This window comes from Neomonachus schauinslandi, chromosome 4, assembly GCF_002201575.2.
Source record: "Neomonachus schauinslandi chromosome 4, ASM220157v2, whole genome shotgun sequence".
NCBI lineage: Eukaryota > Metazoa > Chordata > Mammalia > Carnivora > Phocidae > Neomonachus > Neomonachus schauinslandi.
This window is the reverse complement of record NC_058406.1, coordinates 70,996,553-71,012,208: the sequence shown is the minus strand read 5'-3', so window position 1 is coordinate 71,012,208 and position 15,656 is coordinate 70,996,553. Positions and strand designations below refer to the sequence as shown.

Here is a 15,656-nt window from a genome sequence, read left to right as displayed (position 1 = left end):
TGTACAGTTCTATATTTAGATATTGCAGAACATGGTAACAGCATGAGAGAAGGAGCAATGCTATATTTACATATATATTTTTTGACATCAGGATAAGCTAAATTATTGTAATTTACCTTACAAAAATCACAATTTATTTTAATTAGAATGATGCATCGAGTTCATTTGGATTCTTCTCAGTTATTTTTTTGCCAACATATACTTTTGTACTTCATCAAAACAGAGATCATGGGTGCCCAGTTAGTCACCACATAGCCACCTCCTAATTCAATGCCTAGCAGAGTAAGTGCTTAATAAATATTTCTTTAATTATGTTTTTTCAAAGATGCATGTGCAAGGAGGTAGCAAGTGTTTTTGTTTATTTGCAAAACAATTTTAGGAACAATTCCCTGTCTGTCTTCCAAATGTAATCTGGATTTTATTTATTTATTTATTTTTATTTTTTTAAAGAGTTATTTATTTATTTGAGAGAGCGAGAATGAGAGAGAGTACATGAGAGAGGGGAGGGTCAGAGGGAGAAGCAGGCTCCTCGCTGAGCAGGGAGCCCGATGCGGGACTCGATCCCGGGACTCCAGGATCATGACCTGAGCCGAAGGCAGTTGCTTTAACCAACTGAGCCACCCAGGCGCCCTGTAATCTGGATTTTAATTTTGAAATACATCCTGTTTTTAAACATGCAAACAAAATTTTGCTAAATTTAAATTTCTGAAAAGAGATTTTTCTAGGAAAATGCCAAATCTGTATTGATAACCTAAATTATTAAATTATGAGACAAATTTTATTTTCAAAGCTTCTTAAAATAAATATAGCTTTTGAAGCAATGGGAAGAATATTCTGTCTTGGTATTGGCAAATTGTCTTTGGTTGATTTGCTTATTTTATTTTGTTTCTCACAAATATGGTTTTTACTTGTAGTTACAACTTCATAGATAGTTAATTATCAATCACTGTCTTTAGGTAAAACAAGAAATTCTAAGAGTACTTAAAAATCCAACAATAGGAGATTAATACTGTGTAGTCCTCAAATTTACTTAATAAAATAAACATCCTTTTCCAAGAAAGCATTGTTCAGAATGTATTATTTGCTATCTTTCAGAAAAATTTTTAGTAGATGATTTTTCATGAGGCAGTTTAGTGTTTTTAAAATTAATCAGGAATTTAAGAGCTTGTGTTTTAACAATGCAATATTTCTTTGTGTCTCTCTGTGTAGTAGTAATAATAATATTTACGTCTTCTTGTTTTTTATGATTATTCTAACAAAGTATATAGATTTCTTTGGAAGTTGGTTATAAAGAAAATAACCAGGAAAACTTTTTTTTTCCCCTTTTAGGTTGATGCAAATCATAATCTTCTGAGAAAGCTTTCTCTGGAAGAGGAAAATTATCTTATTCAGTTGAAGTGTGAAAACCTTAAACAGTAAGTATTAAATTGACTTAAAATTGGTGTTACATTTTTCTCTACACACTATAATTTTAAAATGTATGTTTTCTGTAAAAAGAAAATTAGAACAGATGGATGCGGAAAATAAAGAGCTTGAAAAGAAGCTGGCAAACCAAGAAGAATGTCTTAAGCATAGCAATCTTAAGTTTAAAGAGAAATCAGCAGAATATACAGCATTGGCCAGACAGCTGGAAGCTGCTTTAGAAGAAGGAAGACAAAAGGTACAGATGGCCTTTATTTAGAAACTTTTTAATTAGTTTACCAAAGAGTCGTCTTTTTAAACAGACAGTATCTCATCTTACCAAACCTACAGTTATTGTATTTATCCTGATGACAGGGTGAAGAGAGCAATTACATTTCTGTTTTTTACTTACTTTTCCCTTTTGGAGCTAAACAGCTGTATATTACTGGTGCAGTTAGTTCACTAGGTAAATGATGATGTGGCAGGGCAGAGGGCAGAGATGGAAAACATGGAAGGAGCACCCCCCCTTTTTTTTTAATAAAACCAAAGCAGTTGTGCAAATTGTTGAACACTTTGGTTTTGATTGGGATCTGGTGAGCTGTAGAGCTCAATTCCCTTTTCTTTTGGCCAATATTGTTACATAAGTACATGCAAGAATTAAATTCCAGTTAAATCCATTTGGTTAGCATTTAATAAAAATCTCACTGTGTGTCAGCCACTCTGTTAGCTTTTGAGATGCAAAGATGAATAAGACCTTGTTAGTTTGCAAGCTCCTTGGCAGTTTCCCTGGTGTTATGGGAAACCTGTATGCAGAGGGCAGGGAAAGACTGTAGAAAGAGGCAAACCACTCCAGGTTGGAAGGTGACAGGTTTAATAAGCAAGGGAACACAAGAGTTTTCTTGGATGGCCACAAGATGAGTAGATTTCTACGCCTGACAGAATCTTAAAAAGTTTATATAGAGGCCCTTAACTAGGTTCAGTCCAAATAGCCTTAACACCACATTCCCTTCTCAAGGCTCTTTACTTGGAGTGGCTTCTGGGAGCAGGGGAGGAAATCAGAACACATATCTCAAGGACAGGGGAGAGGGTGGGGAGCTTCCAGTTGCCCAGGTCCAGCTCGTGGGTCACCTGGAGGTCACGTCTTTTTGATAACCTCCTCCAACAGACCTGGCCTTAGCTCTCAGGACACTCATACAGCGGAAAGATAATATGTGAACAGACAAGTGAGTGACATCCAGCATGTTGGTGCTACAACAGAGGGAGGGTACAGGTATACCAGAGGACATTGTTCGTTTCACGTGGGGGTAATGGGAAATGATGCAGGAGGGTCCTTTTTTTTTTTTTTAACATATAATGTATTATGTGTTTCAGAGGTACAGATCTGTGATTCAACAGTGTTACACAATTCACAGCGCTCACCATAGCACATACCCTCCCCAATGTCCATCACCCAGCCACCCCATCCCTCCCACCCCCCTCCACTCCAGCAACCCTCGGTTTGTTTCCTGAGATTAAGAGTCTCTTACGGTTTGTCCCTCCCTTCCCCTATGATCCTCTGTCTTGTTTCTCAAATTCCTCATATCAGTGAGATCATATGATAATTGGCTTTCTCTGTTTGACTTATTTCACTTAGCATAATACCCTCTAGTTCCATCCACGTCATTGCAAATGGCAAGATTTCATTTTTTTGATGGCTGCATAATATTCCATTGTATATATATACACCACATCTTCTTTATCCATTCATCTGTCAATGGCCATCTAGGCTCTTTCCATAATTTGGCTATTGTGGACATTACTGCTACAAACATCGGGGTGCATGTGCCCCTTCGGATCACTACATTTGTATCTTTGGGGTAAATACCCAGTAGTGCCATTTCTGGGTCGTATGATAGCTCTATTTTCAACTTTTTGAGGAACCTCCATACTGTTTTCCAGAGTGACTGCACCAGCTTGCATTCCCACCAACAGTGTAGGAGGGTTCCCCTTTTTCTGCATCCTCGCCAACATCAGTCCTTTCCTCACTTGTCAATTTTAGCCATTCTGACCGGTATGAGGTGGTATCTCATTGAGGTTTTGATTTGTATTTCCCTGATGCCAAGTGATGTTGAGCACTTTTTCATGGGTCTGTTGTTCATTTAGATGTCTTTGTTGCAGAAATGTCTATTCATGTCTTCGATGCAGGAGGGTCTTAAAGAATGGGTAGATTTATCAAATGACTTGAAAATATAGTCTTGAAAGGACTTAAGGTAGGCTTTGGAGTCCAACAGGAACTGGATGTGAAATCTGGCTCTGACACATTACACCCTGACCCAGAATGAATCACTTCTCTAAACTCTAGTTTGTTAATTAGTGAAATGGGGATGATGAGTTTTCTCATCAGATTGAGTGATGCTAAAAAGAGATTGTCTATACATGATGACTCTCAGATGTATATCTCCACCCCAGACTTCTCTCTCTCCTGAAATCTAGACTCAGATATTCTGCTACTTGACATCTCCACTTAACATAGGCATCTCAAACTTAACATGTCCAATACCAAATTTTGAATCTAAATCCCTCTAAACTCTCTTCCACCCTTGTCTTTCTCAAGCCTGTTAATGGCAATTCCATGTAAGTTAGATAAAATCTGATATCCCTGAAGTGTGGCTTTTATATCACAAGTGCCATATATGTGTGTGTATATAAATATATATATACTTATATACTTTATATATATATATATATACTTTAAAGTCTGGGAAACCAATTTAAATTTACTTTGAAAGATACATCCTTGAATAAAAGCTAAGTAGTGAAATGTATTGCCGATGATAGAAATGTAATCCAGATTTCTCAGCCCCATCAACCTTTGGGAGGAAAATAAAAGACTTTCTCCTGGGTTCAGCCTAAGTGGACTTCAGAAATGCTAGGTGTTCTCAGATTCCTTCTCAGAAGTGTTCAGAGTCTGCCTTCTTTCTCTCCTGCTGCACTGGAACATGGGGCTGTCTCTAGTTCCTGCCAGGTGAGGAGTGCCATCACTGCCTTGTCACCATTGTCCACACTGAGGACATTGTCAAGACCTCTTTCTCCTACAGCTTCAGATCCTGCTAGCATGCCTCACACACCATTGCCCTTGGAATTTGTGTGAAAGAAATCTTTGTAAATTACTTCATAATAACTTAGAACTGAGTTTACAGGAGTGTGATTAGAGGACAGGCCTTCCCACTAGCTCCTTGCTCCTGAACTAGTCCTTGCCTCAACTCTTACTCTTGTGGCTCCAACCCAGCATTCTTGCAAATACGCTCCCACATATCTGAATCACTGGATGAACATAGCTAAGCTAGACTTTCTGCTAAAATAAGCAATCATAGAAATAAGAAAACTCAAATTCAGACCACTTTGGAAGTGAATGAGTGAAAAACCAGTCTGGTGTGTGTGTGAGTGAAGTGTATACCTCCCCTGCCCTGTCCCTATTTCATCCATCCAGTCTGCCGTCCACACTGAACGAGAACTTGCTGTACTCCACCCCAACTCTGGACACCACGGTGAATGTAAATACATATACCATGCCAGCCGGTCTCAGTAGGTTATAAAAATAGAGTATTGGGAAAAACACCTACCTAAGTCACAGAGGAGTGCAAATATGTATACTTCTTCCATATCAGGCTAATTTTGCTGATACTTTGACTGCAAAAAGAAGTAAACATATTTATGCTATATGTGTTTCCTCAGGATAGGACATCTTTTTTTTTTTTTTAAAGATTTTATTTATTTATTTGACAGAGAGAGAGAGAGCGAGAGCAGGAACACAAGCAGGGGGAGTGGGAGAGGGAGAAGCAGGCTTCCCGCGGAGCAGGGAGCCCGATGCGGGGCTTGATCCCAGGACCCTGGGATCATAACCTGAGCGGAAGGCAGATGCTTAACGACTGAGCCACCCAAGCGCCCAGGATAGAACATCTTTAAACATTTTGTAATTAAACTGTTCAGAAAAAGAGGTAGAGTATAATTATGTCAAGGTTTAGATCATACTTTAAAGAAAGTTTATTTAGTTTTTTTACTCTTTTAATGAAAATTACAGGTTTCCGAAGAAATAGAGAAAATGTCATCTAGAGAGAGGGCTTTGCAGATTAAAATATTAAATCTGGAAACTGAACTTAGAAAGAAAAATGAAGAACAAAATCAACTTGTTTGCAAAATGCACAGTGTAAGTGTTAGTATGGCTTAATGTATTTTCATAAAAAATAAATTAGTATTGAACATTCTTACCATGTAGTTTCGTTAAAGTATGAAGTGAGGGGAATCAGGACTCTTGGTTTACTGGTAATATTAAGAATAACAAATAATATAAATCATAAAAATGTAAAATGTCATGATTATGCCAAAGAGTTCTTACCTTGCATCCTTGGTAGCTCCTAGCACATTTCCCCGAAGTCTCATCAGGCCCTTTCCTGCACATTACTTTAGCACAACAGCTGCTTAATGAAACTTACAGATACAATCTACTGAGGAGTTTCTGGTACGAATTTTTCATTTTTTTTAAGATACACAATTCAAACTATTATGAGTTAGACTTTGATATCTGTCTTGAGTAATGAATATTACACTTTTAGAAAGTGATGAGTTTCTATTAAGTAAATATTCAGTGTTGTTATATCTGCATATAAGATAGGTGCTCTGAGCCACTCAGCCATGAAATGAGAATCCCAAATTGGCTGTGTTTAATCATCTGATGTCTTTTCCTAAATATTCATGAAAATAGTCAATTGGCGTAAGATACTATGGAAGCTAGCATTAGTCGTGACTAGATTACTTGATAACGGTCTACTTGATGACATAGAAAATGATGATACTTTACCTTTTCCGGGAACCAGAGATGCCACGAAAACTACTTTTTCATTCCCAAGTGTCTACAAAGTTGAAAACGTGAAAGGTTCAAAACTTAATTGATTTTTGGCATGCAATATTAATTTAATTTTATCACCATCAAAATTTCCATGGCAATTTAATCAGAACAAACATTTCTCACTTTTAATGTAGCACGGGTCTGCCCTTTATTCTAAATCTCTTATATTTATTTAAAAAATTTTTTTTCTCACCATCAGAATTTCAGATACTGTAAAACATGTGTAATTAAAACTTCTGAAAAAATAAGTAGTAAGATGAGCTGGGTTTCTCTATAATGTTCGCAGTGCTCTTTTAAGTTCTGCCAAAATAAGTAAGTTTAAGATGTGATGTTCTGTTAAACCTGATAATTTTTACAGTAGTAAAAATCTAGAATTCTAAGCAAAGATTTAGACATTGCTGAGTCTGTGTGTTCTGTCCCTTCCAGGGTACAGTTCTGTGGGCAGGTCAGTATTTATTTTGTATACGTGTCCTAGCTCTAGCTGAGTTGTAAGCACCCCAGGAGCTGGTTTCATAGTTGGTTCTATCCCAGTGTCTTGCACAGTGCCCTGCCCACAAGCAGGCTTCCTCAGATCTTCTGCCCAAGTGCTTCAGCTGGGGCAGAGTGAATGCGCAGACCCAAGCGTGGCCTCACCTCCTTAACCCAGGCTGCCCTGCCTGAAGCCTGAAATGTCTTTGGAGTCTAATAGATTATCCTAAAATCCGTGAACATTTTACATTCTCCCCTACAATAGAAGTGTGTTCTTATTAATATTTTCCCCTCCAAACTGTTTAGTAAAATTGATGTTCCACAAAGATTCACTATATTCATTCTGTGACTTTGTGTAGCCCAGCCTAGCACATTGCTTCATACCACTCCACTGCCCCCAGGGGGTATCACTCAGTTTCAGAAGGGATCAGGTGTCACTGAATACCAGATAGGAAGGAGGGGGGAAAAAAAAAAAAAGATTTCTCTTCTTAAGGTGCCTACATTTCAGTTGGAAGCTAGATGATATTTGCAGCCTATCTGAAGTATTTTCAGTGAACAAATCTACTTGAGAATTTATATGCAACTGAATATGTTAAAAAAATATATTGGGCTTTTAATTTTTCCCTCAAATAAAGAACACCTGTAATATTTAGAGTTCTTTTTATTTTTAAAGGATTGTAAAAATAAAATGTTCATATCAAAACTAGAATTCTGCCACTTTTTAAGGCAGCAAAAGTCTTATGTATAAAATATGAAAATGGTGCCCCACATTCCGGGGGAAGCCTGCTTCTCCCTCTCCCACGCCCCCTGCTTATGTTCCTTCTCTCACTGTGTCGCTGTCAAATAAATAAATAAAATCTTTAAGAAATAATAATAAATAAATATGAAAATGGCAAAAACATATTAAAATAGGTCATGTTAAATGTAATGAAAAATAGTTATGACAGTTTTAAATAAAATCTGTATGTTAATCATATTAAATATGTAATCATTTGGGGTTGACTGTGTATTACAACAAGCTATATGACAGTAAAAATCAACCATGTAGGTACTTTAGTTATGCGGGATTTTAAAGAAAAATGAGCTCTAAGATATGTTGTTAATGCACGTATCAGATGTTAGAATTCTCTCAAAAAATTAAGTCATGTATTTAATTGTATATATAAATTTTACGTTATGACTCTACCCTTTGATATGAATGTCATTATTGATTATCTTTATTTCTTTTTTTATTTAGAAAGCACAACACCAGGAAGTATGTTTGAAGGAAATACAACATAGTCTTGAAAAGTCGGAGAATCAAAATGAAAGTATTAAGAATTATTTACAGTTTCTAAAAACTTCTTATGTAACAATGTTTGGATAAATGGTTATATTTATTTTCTATAAGCAATAGGATTTTACTCTAAGTCTAAAACATGATTAGGTACAAAAATAATAATAAATATCATTTATGGGTGGTAGTAGTAGAGTTTTTATGAGGCTTTCTTAAATACAATTTATTTTCCAATTGCAACTTTAAAATAAGATACTGATGTTAGTATTCCTTCTTGCTGGATAATTTTCATTTAGCTCTGGTTTAATAACTATTTAAATTATATTGATTTTTAGAGTGGTTTTCACACACAGAAAAGAAGCCAGAATCATTTTTTGTGACTGTAGCCATCAGTTAATTGAATTTGTAATGAATCTAGGCCAGTTATGAGCCAAATACATGATTTTGAATAACATATATAATTGTTTTACTTTGTGGTGCTATATATGTATGTATAAAATCAAGGAAAATATTCTGGATATTAATTGTTAATAATAGTATAATTACATACTTTCTAAAGATACCAAATGTCAAATTAATACTGTTTCAAGTATGATGCCATTATAATTTCTGTGAGGAATTTAATATAGAATTTTAAATCATAGCTATTAAATGCCAGCTGATGGTGACAGATGAAAACACATTGGCATACATTGTTTCTTTATAGAGAATGGGCATTTGGGCTCGCCTGTGAATTTGTAGTCTCTTTTTTTTTTAATTAGTGATTGTCTGGTATTGTCACTGTAGACATTCTAAAGCCCGTGAGGTAACTAAAAGATTAAAGGGGAACAACTTGTCCTGCCCCTTTCCATGGCCAACTCCCTTGGGATGACCAAAATAAGCACTGTTAATACCAAGAAGTTGTAGGATAAGGTCTTTATTACTGCAGTGACATAGAAGAGATACCAAGAACTTATTGCCCCCAATCTCCTACCCGATGTGCCGAGGCAAGATCCTCTAAAAGGGGATTGATGTCGTCAGCAAGGAATCAGGTAAGAGTAGCTCCTCACAGACAATGGCCTGAGGGCTGTTTATTGAAAGGGCACTCAGGTCTCAAAAGATCATCCAGAGAAGCAAATTGTGTACTACACGGTCCAGCCTATGAACAGAGCCATCTCCCCAAGATGTTTTATCCTCTTCTCCGAACAGAAATGGGATCCTTCTTTTCTCTGGTCCCCCTCAGGGGGACCTAAGACTGCCCTAGGATCTATGGGAGCTACTTGTCAATGACCCAGCTGCTTAATAGTATTTTTCTTAAAATAGCGTAATATGGTAACTTCAGGAACTGGCCACATTGTTTGCCCAATAATTGCTAACAATATTTGTTTTTCCTTTTTTTTTTTTTTTTTTTAAATCAGAGTACTTTTACTAAAACACATACTTGACCCTTGTGGTCCTTTCTTCAACTCCTAAGGCAAAGAGAGCTTTAAGAAATACTCCGATGAAAGGAAACTAAGGTTCTTAAGTATTGCTCATTCGACTGAGCTCTTGAAGGGCAGAACTGTACCTTCTTCCTATTTCTGTTCCAGCCACTACACCATAGCTAGTACATACCTAGATGCTCGGCTGATGTTTGTGGATAGATAGAAAAAAAATGTAAGCATAGAAGGATTAACTACCATAGCTATGGTATAAAACTCTTAAATTTTGAAGTTGGCATTTGAACTTAACTCTTCTGATTCTAAAATTAAAGTTCTACATACAGTGCTGTTTTCCTGTGCAAGGAGTGGCGGCGGCGGGAGCATTGCTTTTATTTACTGAGGACTTGCTATGTGCCAGACAGAGCTCCCAGTGTGGGACATGTACTAACTCATTTAGTCTTTACACTTAATAGCACTTAATAGGTGCTATTAATTCCATTTATTTTTCAGCAAACCAAAGCACAGAAAGGTTTCTTGCCCAAGGCCACAGAGCTAGTAAGTGGCAGGCATCCAGAGTCTCTGCTAACTATGACCACACTACCTTCATATATTTCATAAATAAAGGTAAAGGTTTCTTGTAACAATCGTGCATTTACTTCATCTGTGAATATTTTCTTTTTACTATACTTCTAATTTTTGCCAAGGTGTTTGTGCCTATGCATTAAGATTTAGTCCCTGCAATGTTTCAGATAGACTGTGGAAGGAAATGACTACTGTGGAGGCCCTGAGGTTGGTACTCAGATGCTAGTGACAAAGGACAAGAGGAAGTGTGCCAGACCCTAGAAGAACTGTAGCATGAAGGACAGACAGTGGGCTCTTATGGTGTGTGGACCAAACTCAGCATTAGGGAGGCCCAGAGTCAGTGCCCTGGTGTCTCTGAGCAGTGTCCCTGCAGGCAGCTCTCCACCATCCCAGAAAACTCTCGTCCTGCGGTGCTGACAGCCTGGCAGGGTTTTCTCTATCCTTGATATTCAGGGCCTCAAGACTTTCTTGAGTCCTAAAAGTTTTTTTCCATTATTTCTGCAATTATTACCTCTCCATATGTTCTTCTCCTCCTCCTTGTTTTGTCTCCTGGATATGATCACCACACAACTTGCCTTTTCCCTCAGGGTCTGTCACAGGGTATCTTGTGAGGTATTGCCACCTGATTTTTCTCACCACTAATGTGGTTCTCAAGGGCAGTCATTCTCTTTCTGTTGGATATTGGATTTCTAATTAAGAAATCATGTTTTTTAGTTCCTGAAAGTATTGGGTTTTGTTTTTTTGTTTTTTAGTGCTGTAATTCCATTATATTTTCATTAAAATTTTCATCTGTTTCTTCCATTGGTTCTACTACAGTAGGAATTTCGAGTTTCTGTTCTGCTGGCCATCTTTCTTCCCAAACCCCATATGAGTTTTAATTTTCCTTGCCCCCTCATGGTTATGGTTCCCTCAATACGTGCCAGCAGCCCGCCCTGCACATTTCTTGGGCAATAGCAAACCAGGTGGTGAAAGGCGGATGGCTTCGGTTCTCATGGCCTGAGACCTGCTACCCTCAGCTGAAGGGCTGTGAAAAACCATTCTGCTCCCAGATGTTTTCAGTCACGAGCATCAGTTCTTCTCAGCTACCAAGACTGGAAGCACTTCACTGCACTGAAGAGCCCACTTCAAGGTATTCAGGGGTCAGTAAGTTTGTTGAAGCGAAGAACAAGCGAAAAGTCCCCTATGGAAGCGAACCACAGGCGGTGTTGTCTATACCTAGAATACTGTGCAGCAACTTAAAGAATGAATTCGATCTGTATCTGCTGGCTTGAGATTTGTTCATGATTTTTATTTTTATACGATTTTTATTTTAACCTTAAGCGTCTCAGAATTATGTATTCACCTTGTAATCAAAAAAAGCGTCTCTTTGTGAATAAGTTTACATATGTTGGTATAAGCATGGAGAAAGGTGTTGAGAGGCCCACATGCCTTGGTAGGGATGGAGGAAATAGTCTTTATTCCACTCATTCCAATGAGATTACATTACTTTAGATTATTTTCTAATCAGATAATAAAAAATTTAAAGGTTGGAGGACAGGCATAGTATGGAGTGGAAGAGTAGGACCAGTGAGAGGTTATGGTCTGAGAATGAAATATTGGAATTGGATTTTCACAGGGGGGAATAGTCAGGAACAAGGAAAAAGCGAGAAGTCTGCTTGAGGTGGAGTGGAGGTCACTGGAGCGCAGGATGCCATGTAACTGAGAAGGCGTGGATGTTGAAGCCATCTAGAATGTGGAAGGGATTGGAGTAGAGCTGAAGAGCAAGCATCCTGGTTAGATGTGGGCAGATGAGTAGGTCACTGTACTAAGGAATGAAAGTTTTAAAATTCTACCAAATTCAAAATCCTCAACATGACCCTTAAGGCCTTGCATGTTCTGGTCCTTAGGTCCATGGCCTCACGGCTCTGCCCACTTCCTAACCCTCTCCTGTTACTTACCTCCTCACCCACTGTGCCCAGTTGCACTTGGTTTCCCTGAAAACCGAGTTCATTCCTTCTTTCCTTTTGAAATACTCTTTCCCCCACTTTGGCCTGACTAGATCCTCCTCCTCCTTTCATAGCGCTTCCTACTCCCTTCTTTCAGAATCGGCAGTTTTTTATCTGTGTGATTGTGTGACGTTTGTCTCACTAGACTTTAACAGTGGGATTTACTGTTCTGTAGCCTACATCTAACACGGTGCCTGGTACATAGCAACCACTAAGTACATATTCATTGGATGGATAGGTAGATGGAGGGATGGTGATACTGCCATTAGTTCTGAGCTTCAAAGTAGGGAGAGGGGAGTTGCCAGGAAAGGAAGTTAAACAGTCTGGAAGAATGAGTAGCTCTCTCTCCTGCTGGCCACAGGGGAAGCAGTTTCCTGGGTGAGGTGGCGGTTTCCGTTCAGGCAGAGGTGGAGTCTGAAGAGATTCAGGGGGCAGGAGACTTTGTCTATAATCAGATGTGTGTCCCAGAGGCTACAGTGGAAAATGGAAGGGAGTGAGTCAGGAAAGTAGAATGGGTTGCTTCAGGTAATTTTAAGAGTATTTTCTTTTTTTCTTGTCTAAGAATTAATAAAAATCCCATGTGGTGTCTCTTTTCTTCTGATACTATTCATTTGGGAAAGTTGCATAAGTCCCAAGTATAACATTAGTGTTTTTGATTTAAGATTGCAACCAGTTGGGCGCCTGGGTGGCTGCCTTCGGCTCAGGTCATGATCCTGGAGTCCCGGGATCGAGTCCCACATCGGGCTCCCTGCTCTGCGGGGAGCCTGCTTCTCCCTCTCCCCCTCCCCCTGCTTGTGTTCCCTCTCTCGCTGTGTCTCTCTCAGTCAAATAAATAAATAAAATCTTTAAAAAAAAAAAAAAAAGATTGCAACCAGTTGTGGTACTTTCCAATAACACTTCCACAAGAGAAAAAATATTAAAAATAAGTAAATAACTTTTTTTCCCTTAAAATTTAAGATTTCCTTAAAATTGTAAAGTTTAGGTACATTTAAAAAAATAAGTATCTTGTTTGTTCTTTCTTTGGCATGGCTTGGGGTAGGGTTAGAGGGAAGGGGAACTGTTAGGAGCCCTTTATATCATTTGTTGTTATTCGATGAAGTTAATATTGACAACAGCCTAAGCTTAAAACCAAAAAATTAAACCTGTAATTAGCTGTCACACATTATTTTAAATAAACATTTCAATTATAAACTGTGACCCCTTTATGCAAGCTTAAAGTGTATTTTTTGCAATGTCTTTGTAAAGTAGATCTCTTTCCTATCATTTAAAAAAAGGAGCTCAATTTTTTTTAGAAGAACTGAATTAGAAAGAGCATCTAAATCTAGTATGGTAAGGCATATGTAAATGATCTTTAAAAAATGGCGATTTCATTTTCATAATTAATGGTAACTAAAACTTCTTGAATGTCACCTGAATGCTATCTAAAACTTTTTTTTTTAATTTTTTTTTTTTTTTTAAGATTTTATTTATTTGTGAGAGAGAGAATGAGAGACAGAGAGTATGAGAGGGAGGAGGGTCAGAGGGAGAAGCAGACTCCCTGCTGAGCAGGGAGCCCGATGTGGGACTCGATCCCAGGACTCCAGGATCATGACCTGAGCCGAAGGCAGTCGCTTAACCAACTGAGCCACCCAGGCGCCCTAAAACTTTTTTATATTTAAAAGATTTTGTTTTACTTCTACAGACAAGCACACTAATTCTTCAAAACTTCATAAGTTTTCATTTCCATGCCAGAAGTCTAACTTACTTTTTACTATTTTGAACTTGTCTTATTTGAGATTTCTATTTTAGCCTTTCTGATAGTGTTCATAAAATTGAAATGAGAAATAAGAATTTTAATTTTAAATGAGTTGACTCCTATTAAAACACCAATCCTAACACTTGAGAATATAGTAGACACAAAGATTTCTATACTTTCTTTTTCCTGCCTAACATATAAATAGGTCTTACACCTTAATAAAATATGAATGTCCATCAGATAAAATGACCAAAGGATAAAAACAGACAAGTCATAAGAGAAGAATTACCAATGGCTAACAAATATGTTTATAAGATGTTCAGATTTAGTAGTAAAAAAAGTGTTAAGTGAAAACATTTTTAGTATATGTGCTGCTGAAGTGAGCACGTGTTAAGTGAAAACAAATCTCTTTTCTTTCCCTATAGTAATTTTAAAGAGGTAATTCCTAGTTTTGAAAAGAGGTAAAATGAGAATTCTCACACACTACTAATGGGACTTACTGTTCCATTTATCTGTGGATATACAATAATATATTATTGCTCCACAGTTGGATAGTTGTGTTGTTTTCATGCTTTCTCCATTACAAACTTTTCTGCAGTGGATATCATCATGCGTCTAATTATGACTTTAGGATAAATGCCTAGATGTAAATTATAGTATCAGAAGCCATGAAAGTTTTCAAGGTTCTTGAAACAGAATTATTCATGCCAGTTGCTACAATAATTTTCAACTTAGGCATTTATCCTAAAGTCATAATTAGATGCTGTTGGGAACTACTTCTTACACCACTCCATTGCTCATGCCTGGCACCTAGTAACAATTAAATCTTGTCATTCGACATTCAAATGAATAGCAATATGGCCAAGTCATCTTTCAGTCTTAGTTATAATTGTAAAGTAGGAATGTGAACATGCTCTGAAAATTACAAGGAGTTCTGAAATTGTAAATATTAGTATTTGTTCATAATTTTAGAAGTGCTGTACTTTTATTTCTCATTGTTAGTTGATGCCAATTCAATTAAAACCTGAAGCTGATGTTTACTTTCCTACATGTCTATTTATTTGATATTCATTTGTATTAATTTTTTTTCAGAAAATTTTTTTAAATTTAAATAATCTCTACACCCAATGTGGGGCTCTAACTCGCAACGCCAAGATCAAGAGTTGCATGCTCTTCCAGCTGAGCCAGGCAGGTGCCCCCTTTATTAAATTTTTTTGTGTTGATAAAAGTCAATTTAGGTTGTAGTATAAAATGAATTCTGGATTTGAATCTTTGTTGGAGATACATATATAAAATATTTTCTACATCTCTGTGAGTTGTCTTTTGACTTCCTTCATTGTGACTTTTGATGATCAGAGTTCTTAATTTTAATATTGTGTTGATCACGTCTCTTCAGAGAAATAGAATATTCATGGTCTTGGCTCATGTGACCATGGAACCTAAGAAGTCCCATGATCTGCTGTCTGCAATCTGGAGTCTCAGGAAACCTGGTGGTGTTCATTGGCCTGAGAGCCAATGTATGGATTCTAGTCTGAGTCTGAAGGCCTGAAAGCCAGAAGTACTGCGGGCAGGAGAAGATTGATGTTCCAGCTCAAGTAATCATGCAGACCCCCAGTGAATCCTCCCTCTAACTTTTTTGTTCTGTTCAGGCCCTCAAAGGATTAGATGATGCCCACCCACATGGGAGAGGGAAATCTGCTTTATTCATTCTACCAATTCAAATGCTAATCTCTTCCAGAAACACCCTCACAGACACACCCAGAAATAATTTTAGTCAGATAACTGAGCAGCCTGTGATCCAGTCAAACTGACAAAAAATTAACTGTCACAAATATAGTCCAATTTGTCAGTTCCCTTTATGGTTAGCATCTTTTGTGTCCTATTTCAGAAATATTTGCCTATTCCAAGCTAATGAGGATGGTGT

General features: G+C 37.4%; 1 protein-coding gene across 1 annotated transcript in view; it reads left to right on the top strand.

Moving 5' to 3' along the window:
• The window catches only part of ODF2L (outer dense fiber of sperm tails 2 like), a 30,512-nt gene extending 22,271 nt beyond the window's left edge, over positions 1-8,241 (top strand). Inside the window, 4 exon segments of the mRNA XM_021690131.1 lie at positions 1,330-1,415; positions 1,498-1,660; positions 5,462-5,587; positions 7,992-8,241. Of these exon segments, the coding sequence (XP_021545806.1) occupies positions 1,330-1,415; positions 1,498-1,660; positions 5,462-5,587; positions 7,992-8,120 (504 nt within the window). The 3' untranslated portion in view covers positions 8,121-8,241.
• Positions 8,242-15,656: the final 7,415 nt, after the last annotated feature.